Source organism: Rhodnius prolixus, unplaced genomic scaffold, assembly GCF_049639745.1.
Source record: "Rhodnius prolixus isolate KJV_2025 unplaced genomic scaffold, Rpr scaffold_13, whole genome shotgun sequence".
NCBI lineage: Eukaryota > Metazoa > Arthropoda > Insecta > Hemiptera > Reduviidae > Rhodnius > Rhodnius prolixus.
The window spans coordinates 4,751,326-4,774,220 of record NW_027411583.1 but is presented as its reverse complement, the minus strand read 5'-3'; the positions used below and the strand labels follow the sequence as shown (position 1 = coordinate 4,774,220).

The 22,895-nt window shown below is 35.1% G+C and overlaps 3 protein-coding genes across 8 annotated transcripts in view; 2 read left to right on the top strand and 1 right to left on the bottom strand.

Annotated features, from left to right (window-relative positions):
* dally (division abnormally delayed protein) overlaps positions 1-22,895 on the bottom strand; it is a 442,796-nt gene that overhangs the window by 55,297 nt on the left and 364,604 nt on the right. For all 5 annotated transcript variants that reach the window (XM_074115962.1, XM_074115960.1, XM_074115961.1 and 2 more), the window contains one exon: positions 3,592-3,866. In XM_074115962.1, coding sequence (XP_073972063.1) covers positions 3,592-3,866 — 275 coding nt within the window. The remainder of the gene's footprint in view (positions 1-3,591; positions 3,867-22,895) is intronic.
* LOC141447972 (battenin-like) lies at positions 10,207-13,288 on the top strand. Of its 2 annotated transcripts, none has more exons than XM_074115957.1 (2): positions 10,207-10,367; positions 11,426-13,288. In XM_074115957.1, exon 2 carries the CDS (start codon positions 11,472-11,474, stop codon positions 13,212-13,214), a length of 1,743 nt encoding a protein of 580 aa, XP_073972058.1. In that variant the 5' UTR covers positions 10,207-10,367; positions 11,426-11,471; the 3' UTR covers positions 13,215-13,288. The 2 variants fall into 2 exon arrangements, with proteins under 2 accessions (XP_073972058.1, XP_073972059.1); XM_074115958.1 differs by having other exon boundaries at positions 11,411-13,288.
* Positions 15,721-21,711, top strand: LOC141447971 (uncharacterized). Its single transcript, XM_074115956.1, has 2 exons — positions 15,721-15,949; positions 18,652-21,711. The coding sequence occupies exon 2, from the start codon at positions 18,698-18,700 to the stop codon at positions 21,632-21,634; it is 2,937 nt and encodes a 978-aa protein (XP_073972057.1). The 5' UTR covers positions 15,721-15,949; positions 18,652-18,697; the 3' UTR covers positions 21,635-21,711.

Sequence of the window (22,895 nt, the reverse complement as noted above, 5' to 3'; positions counted from 1 at the left end):
CTTCAATCGAAAATCCTACGCACAATCCTTAACGCTCCTTTCTACATAAGCAATCATACTATCCACACTGACCTAAAAATCCCTTTTGTCCTTGACCTAGCCAAATCCCTCGTTACACCAAATTTCATTCCCAAACTTTCCCGAACACTTCAATACGCTCATACCACAACCTGTACCATTCTACTCTTCTCTGAATTCTCCCCGAAGGCTGAAGCGTCGATGGCTTCGTGATCACCTGATCGCATGATAGTAAAGGGACTTCGAATTCAATTCAATGGTATCCCGTGTTTGTTGGTCTCATGATGGTTATCGTTGGATGGCCCTCATTCAAATCTTGGCATCAAAACAATCTGATTTACTTGTTACCAATTGGCAGTTGTTAATTAAATAAAGAGAGTTACAAAAACAAAGATGGCATAATACCAGTGCTTTTTTATTCCATCGTAGCACCGCATCTTTACCTGAACACGATTTCAAACTTAAGCTAGCACAATATTACAGCAATTTCATTGGCAAGTTTGCTTATTTATCGGAATAATTACAGTATGAAAGTATAGAACATGGAAAAAAGTTCCTCGTTAAACTAATCAGGCTCAGCAATCTCTGAACAGAAGATCCTCACCATCCTGAAGACAAGAAATCTGATTCTGGAAACTGCCGTGCAGTTTGATGAGCTTTCTTCACAGAGAGTGTAATACACAACAAGTGGATGGGAGTAGACAGACCTTTTAAAAAACCCACTGCTCCGTATTTCGATTCTACAAAGCCGCTAGCCCATAGGGGAAACAAAGAGACTGATAATACCAGGTGAAAATAGAAAAGCAAGATTCAGATATATCCAGCATTTCGATTCACTCCAGTCCAACGAGCCAGTAGAGGGAACGTGGGCAACTTTTCTTCGCTTATTTGTCTAAACGTTAATTAAAACGTTAGATTGGAAAAACAAATCCGGAAGTTAGATAAAAAACAAAAAGTGGACGTCAAGTAAATAATGGAAGAAAAACAAACGAAAAAGAAAATAAATAAAAAAGAAAATTATTAAAAATGAAAGGAGGAAATGGGACAGAAAAGAAGTAGATTAAGTTGGCCGTTTCAAAAGGGAAACAAAATGAAATATGGCGGAAAGAGAGGATGCAGGTAAAACTGTTCAACAGGTGACCTGCTCACCATTACACAGGACCTGCTTGCACACCTGATAAATCAACAGATAACCCGTTCTGCCAGTGAAAGTTCCCCTGTACACCAAACTATATTAGCCATTCGTTCCTATATATCCGCACACTAACATAAATATACAGAAGGTTGTTTTATAAACACCAATACCGACAGCGCTCCTAATATTTGTCCAATAAATATCAGAACGTATAAAAGATCTATCTCCAGTATTTGTAAACATTTTATTCACGGCTATTTGTTTGCTTTTATGTCGACTATGATTCCTTTTTTTTTTTTGTATAACACTTTTTTGATTAACTTAAGTAGATATGTATAAGTAAATTTCGAGAATTTCTGCAACGATACCTTAAAATTTCTCAAGTAACCAATCAATCAGGTTAATTATTCAGATCATACTTGAAGTGACACTTAGAAATGAGCTGTTATTTTTGAAAGTGGAATAAGTCCATTTCTAATAATTATAATTAACACAACTGTCTTATTGCAATTATTTTTTATTATTGCTACTTCAGTGTACGCTGCTCGTTAGCAGATATTATGATGCTAACTGTAAAAGAAAAATAAGTTTAAAATATCTATTTTTGCTTTAAAGATCTTAACGAAGTAATTTTCATTATTATATTTTTAATATAACTGAAATTACAAAAAAAATAAACTTGGTTATTCGTGTACTTAAATGTCTTCATTTTAATTATTACTTTTTACATAAAAACCCATTTCAGTAAAGCTATAATGTCTATAAAAATATGGACTTAAATTTACTCCTGTTTTTATCTCTTGTAATATGTTATTTTTGAAAGTGGTATAAGTCCATTTGGAGCTTAAAATATAGTTTATCTTTTGTAAGAATAGTAATAATTATTATTTCATAATAAAATTTAAAAGGTATATAGTGTTAATAACATCACTTGAATAGATTAAGGTTTACTGTTCGGACTTGAACTGTACGGTACTGCAATCTTATCCAATCCCTTCAATCGAAAATCCTACGCTCCATCGTTAACGCTCCTTTCTACGTAAGAAATCACACTATCCACACTGACCTAAAAATCCCCTTTGTCCTTGACCTAGCCAAATCCCTGGTTACACCAAATTTCATTCCCAAACTTTCCTTAAAGAATATTTTTAGATTAATTCAAACGCAAAACCTTAAATATCTCGATACATGGAAAAATTTACTTATACCACTTTCAAAAATAACAGCTCACATATTGAAAGAATTAAGAGTTATTACAAGAGAATCTGAAAAAAAAAAAAATGGAGAAGTGCGATTCAAAAATAGGCAAAGTGTCATAAACTTTTGTAGAAGATCTAACTCCATTAATTTAGGTGATTCTTTAACAAAACTTAACTTCTCAACTTGCGACAAACTTAGAAGGTCCCAAGCTAACACCAGAATATATCTTTGATTTTATGCTCATAGTACATGCCTTTGGCCAGAAAGTGCAGTGCGAGACGGTAACTTAAGAAAAAGTCCAATATCTCTTACAACAAACTGGCCAAGAATAGAATAAACATGACTGCTAAGACGAATAAAGTCAGTGACCTAAGCACACATCTCAAGAAAATCTTAGAAATTGAATTCCTTCAAAATATCTACGAACAGACAGACCATTATCACCAATCTGCCAGGAGCGGCTGGCTGATGGCAAGTTTCAGCTGAAAAGTTTCAAAAGGTCCTAAAAGGCTTGGAGATAAATCGTATATTCGCGTGGTATTTGCTAGGAGAACGCGATCTGATATACAAATTTAAAATTCACCCCAGCTATGGTGAACCCACTCCAAAAAAAAAAACACGTTAAAGCTACTATTTGGACAGGAAGACGCAAGAGAGGTTCTATTCCGGTGACGGTCATAGAACTAAAAACTGAAACATAGTTTTTCCATATCATAGTGTCTAATCTAAGCATGAAACAATAACAAAAAATTTATATCAGAAGCAAGCAAAGCCTAAGGCTGCTTATTATGAAATTTTAGACTCGATATCTCAAATAGCTAGCACTGAAACTAGTAACGTGTTACAATAAGGATGAAACCTAATATTGAGAGTTACAATACGTTGTGATTTTATTGTAACTACAATGAAGATACTTCTATTGATGATTTTCAGTATAAATCCAAATGCAATAAATCATATTTTGAGCTATAACGTTAGTACAGCATGATCAATTGATGTTGATAATACTATAACTACTAAAGTGTCAAAACTGATTGATTGGATTATTGCAATGTGCATTCCAATTGATCGACATTATCTACACAAACTAATTAACCTGTCATTCAAATAGAATTATGGACACATTGTTTTTAAAATATGAATCCCTGTAAACAATATAACAGGAGATTATATTTAGAGCTTCAATAAAAAAAAAAAATCCTTAAATTAGTAAATAAAACAATCAAAGTTGTACTCACTCGCCTATCCTGTGTCCATTCCAACAATCAGCTGTGTCTCTGGTCTCAGCAAAACTTTCATCCGAGCACAACAGTTCGGCCAGATTAGCATAGAATCCTCTGGCTTTAGTCTTCTCTATAGCTTCTAAGAAGGAGTTCAATGGTGTCCACAAGTTGGTAGTCGATTGATTTTTCTCATGAACCATTTTTAATGACGTGTCAACAGTATTCTGTACGATGTTCGTCTTCATCGTACTATTTTCTAACAATTTTGGAGCGCCACAAACCTCTTGCACCTGAAACAAGAAGAAATGATTTTTTTTTTTAAGATATATTTTTGATCGAAAACATTAAAGATTTAATAAATTTGGAACTTTGAATACATCCACAATAAAAAAAATACTACTGTTAAATGAAGTAAGCGATTATTAACAACAGCTTAAACGGAGCTAGCTGTTGGTCCAAGATGCTCGTCAATACATCTTGGGATATTTGCCTCGCAATAACCAATTTCTTTTAATTCTGATTACAGTGGATTTTTCTATAATTTCATTTATATTTAGAAAACGCGTTAAACCAAAGGTCTCACCCAATTATTAATTTGAAAACATTAACAATACACTTTAAAATACTTACTTAAGAAAGATAGCTAGCTGAAATCTGGGAAAAAGAATGAAATCTTTACAATAATTTAGAAGAGAAATACTCCTAAACATTAGACAAAAAGGCCATCTGCTTTAAAAATGGTTAGACTAAGTTACACAATAATTGAACTTTTAGGTTTAAAAAAGTTGTAAAAATAATCCACTTTGCTGAGATATATAATTAATTCAAATTAATTAAAAAAATCATTAAATTATTACTTACCTCTACCAGTAGTGAACGTTGCCCGCTACCTTGGGCTTTACTTAGACCGAAGACTTTCTTGGAACTCCCACGCTAGACTTAAAAGAACAGAACTAAACAGACGCTATCGACTACTTAAAAGACTCTTAGACGATAGATCAAAACTCTCTCTCTGGACAACAAAAGACTTGAATTATACTGCTGAAACCCATCTGGGCGTATGGAATAGAGCTGTGGGGTTCAATCTCTTCAATCTAAAATACTTCGAACTATCGTAAACGCTCCATTTTATGTCTCTAACCTGGACTATACACACTATGACCTTAACATTCCTATTGTCACACAAGTTGCTAAAACAAGATACAGAAAACTCCAATTCAGCTGCAATCTCATAGTAAATCCTCTAGCTCAAAATCTTTCTTCTAGAACTCTTCCTGACAACCCGGACAAGACGTCTTAAAAGACAGTGGCCTCGTGATCTACTCTCCAGTGAAGAGAGTGACTAACCATATAATGTTTCGGAGTGTTACCACTGGGTAACTTCTCCACTCCTTTACTTCTACTGTTCACTGTTATCATTGTTACTTATAGCGCTGATTGTAGCACGAATAAACGTAAAAAAAAAAATTATTACTTACAATTATTTCCATAAACAGTAGTAGAAGGTAGGTAATAGTTGGTGCTCATTACCACACTAAGTATATTTACATTACACAGTCAGTATTGTACTTATGTTAGTCAGTTTTACCTATATGTTTTCTGCAATTGAATTTACTTCAGAAGAAGTACTTTTAGTAAAATCATGAAGCCCAGCTACGTATATGTACGTCACTACAACAGCAAGATCACATATATGAAGGTTTCTCTCAGGTTACTCAACAGGGTTGCCACAAATAACTAGTTATAAATATCGTATGAATAATTTTGTATTCCAAATAATTTATTTAATACTGGATTTAATTAAATTCATAAATTTAAGTTTGCAGAAATATAATTTTGAAGTATCATAACTGGGAAGAGAATCATAATATACTAATTTATCTAATATGTATTAGATTCTGAAAAACGGAAACATTCTTTTGTTTAAACTCTGTGTAAAAGCGAAATCAGAGCCAAAAGAAACTATTCAGAGCCATAAATAATGGAATACTGGTAATGTACTGGTAATGGCGAATTATTAATTATTAATTACACGTGTCTAATAATTAGGTAACTAATGTTCACAAACTGGTATTCAAATGATAATTAAGTACAGAATTAGTTAATTATATTAATTAAATGTGTTTTGGGGCAGTTTATCAAAATGTTGGAAAATATTCTTCAATAAAACGTATCCAACCTTAACTTCTGGAGCCCCCACTGTGTGGGGGGGGATTGTGTTAAGCAAAACTTCGTTAAGATCCACAACGAGTCACAACTTCTCTTAGTCACACAGGAATGGGTCATATAGAGCCACATAAAGACAGGACTGTAAAGGATACATAATACATTTAAAACAAAATTTAGAAAAATTAAGAGACATCTAAAGAACAAGGAAACCTCATCTTTGGAGATCTAGTTAAGAAGGGGGCAACTTGAATTTTAATTTAAAGGATTGGAAAATGAAAAGGTGAATTAGGAGGAATGACGTTGTGAACAACCGAACCATTGAGAAACTTAACAACCAAGAGAATTTCCTAGTTCCCAATACAGTGGAGAGTCTCGGTTATCCGTCATGACCGGGACCGGACACGTGACGGATAGTCGAACAGACGGATAATGGAAAAAAACAGGAAAATTTCCAGATTCTTTTGTTTAACGTGTATAAAACTTTGTATTAACTGGTATACATATTTTATACGTTTATACGCTTAAGCTTTATAGGTCAGGTATCTTTCATTATTCAATTCATTCTATTGTGTATTAAAATTAATGAATACAATGTCTGCGACATCTAATCGGTTTTGTGGGCGGTTTTGTTTGTGGTTGATCTTTTTAGGAAAAAAACCCACAAACTGTCGAATGATGGGCACGAGTATGTACCTAAAAGACAAAGGAAAAATCTCAAAAGAAAATATTAACACTCTGCGTTGAACGGTTTTCTTTTTAAAATAATTTTTTGGTTTTTTAATTTTTAAATACTGAGGACAGTGACGGTTAATTGGGATAGACAGTTAAAAGGGTGACGGACAACCGAGACTCCACTGTAATTCTAAGCTATCAACTTCGGCTTTGAAAATTCCTTCGCTGCAGAAAATAACTACATAGAGAACTTGCCTAGTAAAAGTTAACTTAATTTTCTAATGAATGAAGTAAACCCATTTATCTATTCCAATTAGAAATAGCAGAAATCAGATGCTCAGAGTATAATTCATAAAAGTGGACTTATTCAAAGTAGGGGTCCTGCTGCATTCTGAACATGGCAAAATAAATCGTCCTTGAATTAGATCATTCTGCATTCGACCGGCTAGTTCGCTCCACATGTCTGGAAATGAACTTGACGAAATAAGAAACGATATACTTCCTTCAATGAACTTTTTAGATTAATTCAATGAAGGTGGGTAAAAAAATGCTAGCCACAACTTTATCAGCAACAAATGAATCCCCATCTGCAACAAAAGAGTAACTCTAAACTAAGGGGATAAACCAGTCTCTTATTATCTGAAAGAAATTAATAAATAGAAGACCGAACGCTAACTTACAAAAAAACACTTCCATCAGCCTGTCAAGAACCTCCTGCAAAACATTACATTGCTTTCCCTTACATTAACACCTTCTTATCGGAGAAAATTAACAAACTACTTCACAGCTACAACGTAATCCCCGCATGGAAATCGGGAAACACCATTAAACAATTTTTCACCAAAACAAAGAGCAAAATACAAACAGACAAACTATCTAACATAATTTACAAAATAAATTGCCAGGATTGTGACAGTTGTTATATAGGCCAGACAAGTCAGTATCTCAAGGCAAGGGTATACCAGCATCAGTATGATTGTAAGACAAAAAAAAAGACGACAATTCCACGGCGCTACTCAGACACCACATTGACAACAAACACAACTTTGACTTTCAGAATGTGACAGTACTCGATAGGGGAAAAAACCAGTATAATCGAAGTTTTCTTGAAATGTGCCACCTAGTAAAACCGAACAACACAGTTAACTTTAGGACAGACACGTCGAATTTGGCCAACTGCTACAATTTTGTCATTAAAAAATAAATAGATATCCAAATTTTGTACATAATTATTGCTGGGTTTTTTAAACATTTACTTCAAATCTTTTGGTTATTTGTTATTTAGTGCATAAGGGTTATTTGGTTTCTTCTGTGTTTTGTGTTTAACGGTTTTTGTTGTTTAAAGAAATTTCCCAATATTTATTGTATTTACTCTTTTGTTGTAATTAGTCTATTGTATCTGTCCAATTGTAATTACCAAAATTCCCGTGAAAGTCCCACTTCTCCATTTCTGGCTCTTAGTTTCCGTAACTCAACCAACTCGCATAGCCACGTAAGTTTCAATAATTATAAAGAATTTATTGTATTTTACTGTTTATTTTTGTATTACTGATTTTTACTGTTCTTTTTTATGTTACTGACTCTGTAAATTGTTTTGTATTTGTAATATCCAGGCCCTGAAGAGGACAATATATTTGTCGAAACGTTGGCAAAAAGACGAGTTGTTTTATTTGACCGATTCCTCGCAAATCTTCCATCCTAAGAACTGAAAGAATCTAAGTGAGGAAAACTGTTTAATAAAGGTACAGCACAAATTAGCGAAAGACGTTCAGATAATTGAGGTCTAATAGTGACCAGTACGTATTGACACTTCCGCTCCTAGATAATTGAAAGGCGTAAAGCAGCAAGAGATAACAGATTTCCATTTTTTTTTATGAGGGGAAATATTTGTTGAATGAATCTTTAAAAAGGCCGGTTCCATCAAAAAGAGAAAAAAAGAAAATAAATGAAATGGATTCAGAAATACCAGAATGAGTGAGATTCAGCTGGAGGCGGCAGAATATTGCCGATACTTCAGGGCGTTACATGGAAACCTTTTTGGTCAAATTGAACCTCCTTTCCCGTTCACTTCCATCCCATTTTACTCCTCTCCGCACAACAATCCTAGGAGTTCTCTCCTTCCTGTATCCCATATATACCTATAGTGGATATCCAGCCAACTCAATTGATTCGAAATGAGGTTAATAGTATTCCTACATACATCTGTACTCCGATAGTCACCTCGGGCTCGCCCTCTACACTCACACACACTCTTCCGAAATCCGTCTTCTCCAGCTTTCCTTTACCTTCAATTTCAACAAGTAAAATACCCATTCCTAAACTAGTTACTATTTACTGCAGCGCAGAGGACTGGGAAAAAGATTTTTAATATTTCTATTAAACTGAAAAATTTATTGAATTTTAATGAGTTCAATTTAATACACAATTTAACTATGAAGATACTGTTTCTGAGGAATCTCAAGTTTTGGTCAGTTTATAAATTAAATTACTCCAACAATTTTATCTCTTTTTGGCACATATTCAAGGCTATAAAACAAAAAAAAAGCAAGAGATCTAACAGTTTCTGATGCTATTTTTTCCTCTTAATACGAGGTGTGGCTATTAAATCACGAGACTATTGCTATAAAACATTTTATTTTAAATTTATACATATTTAGTTATTATCACCTTCAATATATATACCCCACCCCTATCCCTACAACGCTCCATGCGAATCTACCATTGTTCGAAACAATGCTGGAAGTCTTTTTCAGTCAGCTCCTGCATGATGCGTGCTGCTTATTCTTTCACAGCTGCTGCGGACTGAAGTCTTATTCCTTTTATTACAGATTTGACTTTGGGGATCAGAGAAAAGTCAGGATGGAACCAGGTCAGGTGAATAAGGCGGATGGCCTAAAACTGGGATGTTGTACATGGCTAGAAACGTCTTGAAAGATAATGCTGTGCGTTGTCTTGATGGAAAACCGGAGAACTTGTTCTTCCACAAATAGGGTCGTTTTTTTCCTTACTCTTTCAAGGAGTTGAGCAAGCACATCATGGTAGTAATGTTGATTAATTAGAATCGATATTTTCAAACGTTTTGGACGTGGAACGGGCAATCCGGGTGGTCATCATCTCCAACGTCTTCTCTGCCATCTTGGAAACGCTTGAACCACTCAAAAAACTTGCGCACGTGATAAACATTCATCGCCATAAACTTCTTTTAATAAAAGATCAAGTTTTAGTAGCGGTTTTATCAAGTTTTGATGTGAAATTTCACGACAATTCGTTGCTCTACTACATGTGTAGTATCATGTTTTCGGCAAATAACACCTCTTACACAAACGATGGTTCCGGTCAGACAGATTTCTCTACAAATACATGAGATGCTGCAATCGAAAGGAGAAAGCTTTACGCTGCACAGCTGTTGATCGTTAGGATTTGGCGCATGCATAGTACTTCTGTAGCAGCATCAGTCTCGTTATTTAATAGCCACACCTCGCAGTTTTCTTTGCAGTAAAAGCAATCTAAAATATTATCTTGATCATTTATACAAATTTTAACGCGACACCAGCTGTAATGGCCAAACTCTAAAGTTCTATTTTTATTATAACACTATCAAAACGACTATATTAATTAATGAAAGAGCATTCCAATTAATATCTGGCCAATAAAAAATTAGTTAACAAAAAAAACTAATGTAAACCATATTTTTCATCATTACTAGTAAATAAACAGATAGTCGTGGGTCACATTTCCTATTTTTTTTTTATAAAAAATCACATGTAAGAACACATGTCCACAGATTTCCGTACCGTGCTGATAACATTCTTTGACAGCCATGAAATGATGTAAATTTATGTTAAAAATAATAATTGTAGTAGTTTGTATAGTCTGTGAACCATTCCATTATTTGGAATAATTCCACTCAAAAAAAGAACATATTGGCTTTAAAACCCACACAAAAAGAGGTACCTAAAGTTTCATTTTAATTTTTATTACAAATACATATATTAGATAGAAATAAAAACTTTCCGAGATTGTTCCGTTGCAATTTTAAACTGAAAAAATCAATTGAAAATAACCAGCAGCTAGAATTCCAAGAAATGATCTGAAGAAAAATATAACATCTTCTAAAAATTTTTCCTTATACAGAGATCTGGGAGAATATCTCAAACTTCTAAAATCTGTTGTGAATCCTTATAAAGGATTTCTTACGGCAATTTAGTTATTTAAATTGTTGTTTAAACTAAATATTATGGCGACCACTCTCCACATACCTAAAGGCCTATGCCCAAAACTACCCACCTCACTTCTTCACAAAGCTTTACCAAAGAATAAAGTAATTCTTATGTGATCACACAGTCTGGATAAAAACCAAGTTAGTAATTAGGGATGAAAATAAAAAAACAAAAACTAAATCATCTAAAACGTCCTAAAAAGAAGATGTTCTCATGCCTCTTAGAAAGTTTCTTGAAGAAAAACGTAAACAATTTCATAATCTCTGGTCTCGCTAGAAAAAGTAAAATTCTATTCAACAAAGTTTGGAGATGATTTTCTCCTCTATGTTCATCTATAATAATTTGAAATTTTGCCAGATAATTGAATGCACATCAATAATCTTAGTTCCACGACCATCTAATGCACTAAAAGGTATAATGCACTTCCGAAACTCCCTCCTAAATAGACTTTAACAGGAAAATTAATTTAAATGAAAATTATAAATCTAAGTGGGGGGTAATTACCATCAGATCCTCTTCTTTGAATCAAAAATCATTTTCGAGAATGTATTTATTAAATCTTAAGAAAACGGTTAAGAGACTTATTTAGTTGCTTTAAAGTCGTATTTTATGGTAGAACATAAACGTAAATTAAGTTTGAGCTTTTTTGAATTTCATACTATACGATTTTGAGATTAACTCACATTCATATTTTATAGAAATCATTCGACAAAAATAGCACTAATACGAAATTTAGATGTAGGAAAGCTGGAAGAATCATATTGTTTTTTAAGTATTTGTTGTTACAGCTTTAGCAAGAACATAAAAAGTAAAACCCAAGAGCTCTAATGAAATATGTCTTCTAGACGCCCGTCTAACGAAAGTAAAAGTAAAGTAAATGTTAGTACAGCAGATAGTCAAAAAGGAACAAGTCATAGCGAACCCACGGGTGATAATAAAGTAAAGAGTATAAGAGAAAGGATTTTTGGAAATAGTAGCATCAAAAAAGAATCTAGTACAAGTAATGACGGGCGTCAAAATGGGGAAGAGAGCAAGAGCAGGGCAGTTAGTGAGATAGAAAAACGTAGTAACATACGTAAGAGCGATAAAAAGGCAATGAAGACAGCAGATAGTGAGATGGAAACAAGGAGTAGCGAACTTAAGGGTGATAAAAAGGCTAAGAGCGTAGCAGAACATCAGAGAATATCAGAAACAGAAAGCGAAAAGCGGTCAACTATAGAATTTACCTACTCATCACTGCAGTATAAAATTCATAGCGTCTACGCTCCGCAAACTGATTATGGTTTAAAAAAGCGTGAACAAGTGCCTAAACTCGAGGCGTTTAAATTATTAGTGGCTTTTTGGATATTTGGCTTTTGTAATCATGTGGGAAACATTGTAATGATGACGGCCGCGGAAGATATGTTATCAGAAATTACTGGAAGAAATTTATCCCGTGAATGTAGTCGTGAAGATCTTTCTAATGAAACTTATTACAACAGAGTGTGCAATGAGATTGGGACCGGTGCCATAGTCGTGGCAAACATAGCTCCGTCCATAATAGTGAAGATCATTGCGCCATTCCTGCCTTTTATGGTACACGTCAGACTGATTATTGCGGAGATTATGACGACGTTGGGTTTCCTAACGGCTGCTCTGGGCTATGGAAGTACTCAAGGTCATTGGATGGCAATATTTGGTGTGATAATTATATCATTTGCAAGAGGCCTAGGAGAAAGTACATTACTGGCATATTCGGTATTCTTCTCTTCGAAAAACGTGCTCTCAACGTGGTCGAGTGGTACTGGCGCAGCCGGCATAGTTGGAGCTTTTCTCTACTCGCTGTTGAGAAAGGTAAATGTCGGTGTCAAGGATACCTTATTAATCATGACAATATGGCCAATGGTGATGGCCACCACATTCTGGGTTTTGGTTAAACATCCGTACATCAAGAAATCGAATATACGTTTTTCAACACTAGAAGAGGCAACACGGGAACAGATCGAAGAGGAAATACCCACTGTCGAGGATGTACATACGACTATAGGAAAACTGAAAATTTTGAAAAGGATTTTTCTTGAGTATATGACTCCATATAGTTTAGCATTTTTCTTTGAATACTTAATATGTCCAACCTTTTACGAGATGCTGTATTATCCGGACAACGCTTATGTTTCATGCAAAACCGACTTTAGTTGGTTCATGAGTATCTTTCTGCTTGGAGTATTCATTGCCCGCTCCTCTGTGAACTGCATTGTAGTTAACAATTTATGGTTGTTAGCACTTTTACAGATAATAAACGCCTTAGTGATCTTTTTTGAAATCCTTTACGGCTATCTTTATTATATACTGGTTTGTGCGGCATGCATATTTTGGGTGGGCCTTGTTGCCGGCGCTTCTTACGTGAACACCTACCGTAGAATATCTAGAGAGCTACCACCGTTGCAGAGAGAGTTCTCAATGTCGATGACTACAGTTAGCGATGCGATTATGACAACATTGGCCGGATTAGTGGCAATACCATTGCACTTCTACTTGTGTGGTACACACAATCCATACGTAGAAAGAAAAAGACTACGAAAGCTAAGATTGTCGTAAGCCACTTCTTAAAGAAATAAAAATAAATCCGTTTTTGTTGAATGTAATATTTATTTTTCTTTAATAAATTTTGATAAGAGTTCCATATTTTACTTTTTTGTGTGAGTAAGAAGCATGCTGTGAGCAGATGGAGTTATCGGATAAATGCCTCCCTATCCTTCTAGGGGAACCCTTCATTATCGGCACTAGTTTACTCATCACTGTCGATACAAATCACTTGTTCATGGCTCTTGTATTTGACGTATTCCGAGTGTTTTTATGCCCTACTTGAACTCCAAAAATCGCAGATATAGTTTTTCACATTGTAAGTAGCTAGGAGGATGTGGAACGCAATAGCATTTCTACTATTGGCTATTTTCAATTCAATCGTCCTGAAGGACGGCAGCACCCCTTCTAGTGGAAACTGAGAATAGCAAACCAGAAAAATAGAAAGCACAAAACTAACAGACAATAAACTATAAAACGGCCAACGGAATGTGGCTGAAAGTGACACAAGACAGTTGAGAAAAAAGAAAACTAGATCTGAATAGGAAGGGCTGAACACAAAAACCAGTTAAGTTCTCCAACTATCTGAATAAGTAATTCCTGGCCAGTGTACACTTACTATATATGGGTCAAAAAAGTATTCATACACTAAGTTTTCTTACTTTATCTACTGAACTTTTGTTTCTAGGATGACTACTTGTTCAGCACTGAAATCGAAGATAGTAACTATGAATTTAATTCTCTCATTTTCTTTTATAAACATAAAGAATTGATTAAAAAGCAGAAAAATAATTTATTGTATGCTAAATAAGGATTCATAGAGCTGATGGTTATGAATTTAAGCTTTATTTTGAGTCTTTAGCTTGAGTACATATTTTGTGGCTAGGGGGCTAGAGTCCAAATTGATATTAGGATGCTCATATTAGGATAAATATTAGTACTTATTATCTATTGATTGAGATAGGGTGAAAATCAGCCGAATTAAATTCCGCGAAGAATGATAAAATTGAGGCGTTATTTCAGAAAGGGCTTAGTTATCGCCATATAAGGAGGAAACTTACATTAGCTCATGCGACCGTCCAGGAAATAATTAAAAAGTTTAAGACAAGTTCTACTGATAACGCAAAACGTTCTGGGAGGCCAAGAAAAGTTTCTGGGAGAGGAACGCGCAATCTGGTGCGGCAAGTTTCCAACAATCCCATGATAAGTGCACGCCAATTATTGGAAAGCCTCATGTCATCTTCAGGGACCCTTGTTATGCCACAGACATCCGAAATCGCCTATTTGCAGCGGGAAAGAATACATTCATTAGTGAAATGAATAGGATGAAGAGACTGGATTTCGCTCGAAAGGTTGCCAATAAGCAGCTGGAATTTTGGAAAAGTATAATCTATTCTGATGAGAGCTAATACAATATTTTTGGGTCCGATGGTCGAAGGTTTGTTTGGAAAAGACGTAATAGGGTACTAAAAAAGCAAAAAAGATAATAAAAATTGTACAGCAAGGAGGAGGCTGTGTGATGGTATGGGGCTGCAAGAGTGCTGCGGGGGTAGGAGAACTTGTCGTCATCGATGGAACTCTTAACGCTGAAAGGTACGCGGACCAATTCCGCCATTATATAAGCAAAAGTGCTGGTAAATTGGGGATCGAAAGCACATACTTCCTTCAATAGGATAACGATCCCTGCCCGGAATGGCTGCTTTATAATGCCCGGAAACAACTTGTCACCCCTCCACAATCTCCGGATATAAACTCTAATGAAAAATTGTCTTCTTTGGAGCGGTAAATTCGAAAATTGAGATGTTTTTTCAGAGAAAAACTCATAACAAATTTTAAAAAATCATGGGAAGATACCGCTGAACAAGTAGCTATCAATACTTAGTTCAATACTTAGATTAAGCTAGAAAATTAAGCTAGGTGTATGAATATTTTTGTGACCCACTGTGTATAGGGTGAACCAGTAAGTAATGTACGTCTACATTGGAGTTCAATGACGTATTTGACCAACTTCATATTTTCCACTGTTCTTGAGTGACGTCGCTTTAATTTTTTTCTTCTAAAATCATTACTTTTTTTTGCCTATAAAAAGAAGAAAAAGCACCACTGGAATTATCTGATTTTATTTTATTTCTGTTTTTGTTTTTTCAAAAAGAAGCATGAAAAATTCATATTTCTGTTCACCAATTACTGCCATTATTCTTAGAACATCTGCTTTTGACAATTTAATTGGTTAATTTTATCAATTACGTAATCTCGATGTTTGAGATGTTGTCAAAATTAATTAAAATTGCCAACCGCAAATCCAGCAGTAATATTATTTCAAACGGGGAATTTATTAATAAATAGATATATTTTAATGCGACACCAGCTGTAATGGCCAAACTCTAAAGTTCTATTTTTAAGCGCATATATTAATTAATGAAAGAGCATTCCAATTAATATCTGGCCAATAAAAAATTAGTTAACAAAAAAAACTAATGTAAACCATATTTTCCATCATTACTAGTAAATAAACAGATAGTCGTGGGTCACATTTCCTATTTTTTTTTTATAAAAAATCACATGTAAGAACACATGTCCACAGATTTCCGTACCGTGCTGATAACATTCTTTGACAGCCATGAAATGATGTAAATTTATGTTAAAAATAATAATTGTAGTAGTTTGTATTGTCTGTGAACCATTCCATTATTTGGAATAATTCCACTCAACAAAAGAATATATTGGCTATAAAACCCACACAAAAAGAGGTACCTAAAGTTTCATTTTAATTTTTATTACAAATACATATATTAGATAGAAATAAAACATTTCCGAGATATATTTTGCAAAAGCAAAGTGTTTACATGTAGCAATTTTTGCTCTGTCTTTACGTGCTTATTTTGACGGTTAAAAGTATTTTTTTTAACTAAATTTTGAACGGTTTAAATAAGTTTTTTCAGTTCAGTGTTTTTAGTTTCTAAACAAACATTTATTATTAATACTCAACCGATAACATTAATTCAGAGAACCAATCTTTCTCTTCAACACAGAAAAAACAGTCTAATATATCCACATTAGAAGTATCCATTTCTATTCAAAAACTTGCAAATTGGCTTCAGTTATTCTAATCAATGCGAAATCTTTACCACTCATGTGCTAGAGGATGAGATGGAAATAGTCGCAAACAATCGGCCAACTCATACAAAACCTCCCACTATTTACAGTAAGAACGTTACTAACATACAAAGGCTTTGCCTAACCATTGCCGAAGTCATAGGCAGCAAACAATCTCTCTGTAAATCAACGTCTCTGACGACTACAGGAAAATAATAAACTTTTTGAAGGAAAGAAATAAAAACAGGATAAACCACGACGTGTTGTGATTAGAAATCAACACCTCACTACTCCTATATCCACCATTAAAGAAGAAATACAAGAAGTTGGCTTTAAAGTAAGAAATAAAATAAACATTCTCTATAGTTACAACCTCTAAGCAATCCCTACCTCTCTTCTATGTAGACCATGAGCCATGACAAACATCTTGTACTATTAATTACAATATTACCAAGAATCAGAGTGGAAGAACCGCACTAAAGGGAGGACATTGCTCAGTGCAAAAGATGCCATCAGGACCTACTGCAACCACTTCACAAGATGTGTAAAGTGTGCAGGTTTGCATTCCACAGAGGAGTCGAAGAAGTCATGAGAAACGCTTCCCACATGCGTGCACTGTCTTCAAGAGCACTCGGCCAACTTTAATGGCTGCTGAACTTAAAGGGAACTATTGCAACTAAGGGATCGAATCAACAGCACTGATCGACGCCCACAATCATCGTCCTTTCAAGACAACCGGTAACCATTCCACTTCAATGAGCTACGCTCCTGCCATTGCGCCATCACTATCATTCATTCCTCAACCTTCAAACATGCTCCACACCTCTAGCGTCCTCTGACATCACATCCTTGCTCAACTGTTTTCTCAATGATTTTTAATCTCTTGCATCCCCTCTTATAACTCTTCTCACCACTGTAGTCAGTAAACCGCTTCCTAAAAGATAGAGATGAACTCTCCTTCTCGCAGTTCTCTTCAAATTCTCCCATGGAATACCAATTACCTGGGATACCACTACGAGGAACACTCATTACCCCAAATTTACCTTTAGCTTTTCAATATTATGTTATTTATTCCAATTATTTTTCAAAAAATAATTTAAAAAAAAGAGATTGTTCCGTTGCAATTTTAAACTGAAAAAATCTATTGAAAATAACCAGCAGTTAGAATTCCAAGAAATGGCTGTAACTGCTGTAATGCCTAAAAATTATTCATTTTAAGTAAAACAGTATATCTGCCGTCCATATTAAGAAATTCCCCCAAGTCTGTAAAAAGGTTATGAAATGATAGTTGATTCGAAGACACCAATTTATTGATTTCCAAAACTTGGAATATTGAAGGCAGGATATGGAGTTTTAGAGTGATTCGAAGGATTCTGGGTACAATGTTATGAGAAAAGGAAATAAAAGGCTCTAGCAGACTTAGCAGAGCGATCTGAATAAAAATATAACATCTTCTAAAAATTTTTCCTTATACAGAGATCTGGGAGAATATCTCAAACTTCTAAAATCTGTTGTGAATCCTTATAAAGGATTTCTTACGGCAATTTAGTTATTTAAATTGTTGTTTAAACTAAATATTATGGCGACCACTCACCACATACCTAAAGGCCTATGCCCAAAACTACCCACCTCACTTCTTCACAAAGCTTTACCAAAGAATAAAGTAATTCTTATGTGATCACGATCACACAGTCTGGATAAAAACCAAGTTAGAAATTAGGGATGAAAATAAAAAAACAAAAACTAAATCATCTAAAACGTCGTAAAAAGAAGATGTTCTCATGCCTCTTAGAAAGTTTCTTTAAGAAAAACGTAAACAATTTCATAATCTCTGGTCTCGCTAGAAAAAGTAAAATTCTATTCAACAAAGTTTGGAGATGATTTTCTCCTCTATGTTCATCTATAATAATTTGAAATTTTGCCAGATAATTGAATGCACATCAATAATCTTAGTTCCACGACCGTCTAATGCACTAAAAGGTATAATGCACTTCCGAAACTCCCACCTAAATAGACTTTAACAGGAAAATTAATTTAAATGAAAATTATAAATCTAAGTGGGGGGTAATTACCATCAGATCCTCTTCTTTGAATCAAAAATCATTTTCGAGAATGTATTTATTAAATCTTAAGAAAACAGTTAAAAGACTTATTTAGTTGCTTTAAAGTCGTATTTTATGGTAGAACATAAACGTAAATTAAGTTTGAGCTTTTTTGAATTTCATATTATACGATTTTGAGATTAACTCACATTCATATTTTATAGAAATCATTCGACAAAATTAGCACTAATACAAAATTTAGATGTAGGAAAGCTGGAAGAATCATATTGTTTTTTAAGTATTTGTTGTTACAGCTTTAGCAAGAGCATAAAAAGTAAAACCCAAGAGCTCTAATGAAATATGTCTTCTAGACGCCCGTCTAACGAAAGTAAAAGTAAAGTAAATGTTAGTACAGCAGATAGTCAAAAAGGAACAAGTCATAGCGAACCCAAGGGTGATAATAAAGTAAAGAGTATAAGAGAAAGGATTTTTGGAAGTAGTAGTAACAAAAAAGAACCTAGTACAAGTAATGACGGGCGTCAAAATGGGGAAGAGAGCAAGAGCAGGGCAGACAGTGAGATAGAAAGAGGTAGTAACATACGTAAGAGCGATAAAAAGGCAATGAAGACAGCAGATAGTGAGATGGAAACAAGGAGTAGAGAACTTAAGAGTGATAGTAAAGCCAGGGGTATATGGGAAAGTATTTTCGGAAGTAGTACCAACAAAACAAATGAGAAAGAGGGCAAGAGTAGGGTAGATAGTGAGATAGAAACAAGTAGCAGCGAACCAAGGGGTGATAACAAAGTAAAGAGCTCAAGAAAAAGTACTTTCGGAAGTAGTAGTAACAAAAAGGAACCTAGTACAAGTATTGACAGACGTAAAAGTGAGAAAGAGGGCAAGGGCGGGGTAGATAGTGAGATAGAAACAGGAAGTATCAAACCTAGGGGTGATAATAAAGTAAAGAGTATAAGAGAAAGTATTTTTGGAAGAGGTAGTAACAAAAAGGAACCTAGTACAAGTATTGACAGACGTAAAAATGAGAAAGAGGGCAAGGACAGGGCAGATAGTGAGATAGAAACCGGAAGTATCGAACCTAGGGGTGATAATAAAGTAAACAGTATAAGAGAAAGTATTTTCGGAAGAGGTAGTAACAAAAAGGAACCTAGTACAAGTATTGACAGACGTAAAAGTGAGAAAGAGGGCAAGGGCATGGCAGATAGTGAGATAGAAACAGGAAGTATCGAAACTAGGGGTGATAATAAAGTGAAGAGTATAAGAGAAAGTATTTTCGGAAGTACTAGCAACCAAAAGGAACCTAGTACAAGTATTGACAGACGTAAAAGTGAGAAAGAGGGCAAGGGCAGGGCAGATAGTGAGATAGAAACAGGAAGTATCAAACCTAGGGGTGATAATAAAGTGAAGAGTATAAGAGAAAGTATTTTCGGAAGTACTAGCAACCAAAAGGAACCTAGTACAAGTATTGACAGACGTAAAACTGAGAAAGAGGGCAAGGGCAGGGCAGATAGTGAGATAGAAACAGGAAGTATCAAACCTAGGGTGGATAATAAAGTAAACAGTATAAGAGAAAGTATTTTCGGAAGAGGTAGTAACAAAAAGGAATCAATTACAAGTAGTGACTGGCCTAAAAGTGAGAAAGAGAGCAAGAGCAGGGCAGATAGTGAGATAGAAACAGGAAGTATCAAACCTAGGGTGGATAATAAAGTAAACAGTATAAGAAAAAGTATTTTCGGAAAAGGTAGTAACAAAAAGGAATCAATTACAAGCAGTGACTGGCCTAAAAGTGAGAAAGAGAGCAAGAGCAGGGCAGATAGTGAGGTAGAAACAAGGAGTAGCGAACTTAAGGGTGATAAAAAGGCTAAGAGCGTAGCAGAATATCAGAAAATATCAGAAACCGAAAGCGAAAAGCGGTCAACTGTAGAATTTACCTACTCATCACTGCAGTATAAAATTCATAGCGTCTACGCTCCGCAAACTGATTATGGTTTAAAAAAGCGTGAACAAGTGCCCAAACTCGAGGCGTTTAAATTATTAGTGGCTTTTTGGATATTTGGCTTTTGTAATAATGTGGGAAACATTGTAATGATAACGGCCGCGGAAGATATGTTATTAGAAATTACTGGAAGTAAATTATCCCGTGAATGTAGTCGTGAAGATCTTTCTAATGAAACTTATTACAACAGAGTGTGCAATGAGATTGGGACCGGTGCCATAGTCGTGGCAAACATAGCTCCGTCCATAATAGTGAAGATCATTGCGCCATTCCTGCCTTTTATGGTACACGTCAGACTGATTATTGCGGAGATTATGACGACGTTGGGTTTCCTATCGGCTGCTCTGGGCTATGGAAGTACTCAAGGTCATTGGATGGCAATATTTGGTTTGATAATTATATCATTTGCAAGAGGCCTAGGAGAAAGTACATTACTGGCATATACGGTATTCTTCTCTTCGAAAAACGTGCTCTCAACGTGGTCGAGTGGTACTGGCGCAGCCGGCATAGTTGGAGCTTTTCTCTACTCGCTGTTGAGAAAGGTAAATGTCGGTGTCAAGGATACCTTATTAATCATGACAATATGGCCAATGGTGATGGCCACCACATTCTGGGTTTTGGTTAAACATCCGTACATCAAGAAATCGAATATACGTTTTTCAACACTAGAAGAGGCAACACTGGAACAGATCGAAGAGGAAATACCCACTGTCGAGGATGTACATACGACTACAGGAAAACTGAAAATTTTGAAAAGAATTTTTCTTGAGTACATGGCTCCATATAGTTTAGAATTTTTCTTTGAATACTTAATATGTCCAACCTTTTGCGAGATACTGTATTATCCGGACAACGCTTATGCTTCATGCAAAACCGACTATCGTTGGTTCATGAGTATCTTTCTTCTTGGAGTATTCATTGCCCGCTCCTCTATGAACTGCATTGTAGTTAACAATTTATGGTTGTTAGCACTTTTACAGATAATAAACGCCTTAGTGATCTTTTTTGAAATCCTTTACGGCTATCTTTATTATATACTGGTTTGTGCGGCATGCATATTTTGGGTGGGCCTTCTTGCCGGCGCTTCTTACGTGAACACCTACCGTAGAATATCTAGAGAGCTACCACCGTTGCAGAGAGAGTTCTCAATGTCGATGACTACAGTTAGCGATGCGATTACGATAACATTGGCCGGATTAGTGGCAATACCATTGCACTTCTACTTGTGTGGAACACACAATCCATACGTAGAAAGAAAAAGACTACGAAAGCTAAGATTGTCGTAAGCCACTTCTTAAAGAAATAAAAATAAATCCGTTTTGGTTGAATGTAATATTTATTTTTCTTTAATAAATTTTGATAAGAGTTCCATATTTTACTTTTTTGTGTGAGTAAGAAGCATGCTGTGAGCAGATTGAGTTATCGGATAAATGCCTCCCTATCCTTCTAGGGTAACCCTTCATTATCGGCACTAGTTTACTCATCACTATCGATACAAATCACTTGTTCATGGCTCTTGTATTGACGTAACCCGAGTGTTTTTGTGCCCTACTTGAACTACAAAAATCGCAGATATAGTTTTTCACATTGTAAGTAGCTAGGAGGATGTGGAACGCAATAGCATTTCTACTATTGGCTATTTTCAATTCAATCGTCCTGAAGGACGGCAGTACCCCTTCTAGTGGAAACTGAGAATAGCAAACCAGAAAAATAGAAAGCACAAAACTAACAGACAATAAACTATAAAACGGCCAACGGAATGTGGCTGAAAGTGACACAAGACAGTTGAGAAAAAGAAAACTAGATCTGAATAAGAAGGGCAAGATTTAGGTTAAGGACTTCCGACGACCGCTTCTTACTGACTCAAGTAAAACCGCTGTCTCATGTAAAGTAGATGAGTCACCGCTATAAAATTATTATTCGCGAAAAGACTTAAGAGAAAAGGTGCACATGCATTAAGATTATATTGCTCCCTATCTAGAAGTTGGTCCACTTCCTCCAACCATCTCTTTTCTTGGAGGATTCAGCCTCTAATCGCTTTTCCAGTTCTCTCCAGTAGATCACATTCTAGAGCACTCTGCCGGGAGTGAAGGGAATCTATTTTTTTTTTCACTTACTGAGAGTGTATGTATATAAGAAGTCAGATAGTTCAAACTATGCCTACGTAGCTCCCCACTATTTTAATTATAACAATCTTCATGGAAATTGATGTTTTACAGGATCAACTATAAAATGTAATTACAAACGAAGTCACCTGCATTAATGGGAAGTTTAAATGTTAAATATAAGAATAAGCCTAGTCAGGAACAAACGTAGAACGAGTTTTTCACGATCTAATTGAAATCTAAATTTGCAAAATTTATAGTTTTGCTAAAAACATCATTTTGAAAGAAAAGAGTAAAGGGAAGGAAAGGAGAAGCCACTTTAGCCACTTGGTTTTAAGTTCAATTGACCAAGTCTTTATTATTGGAACTTAACGCGGCACACAACTGTGCCACGGCTACGGTAGATGTGTGCCGTCGCAAAAAATTGAAAATAGTTATAAAA

Bases quoted from the DNA above. Each gene is read 5' to 3' on its own strand.
- LOC141447972 (XM_074115957.1), top strand. From the start codon at position 11,472: ATGTCTTCTAGACGCCCGTCTAACGAAAGTAAAAGTAAAGTAAATGTT.
- LOC141447971 (XM_074115956.1), top strand. From the start codon at position 18,698: ATGTCTTCTAGACGCCCGTCTAACGAAAGTAAAAGTAAAGTAAATGTT.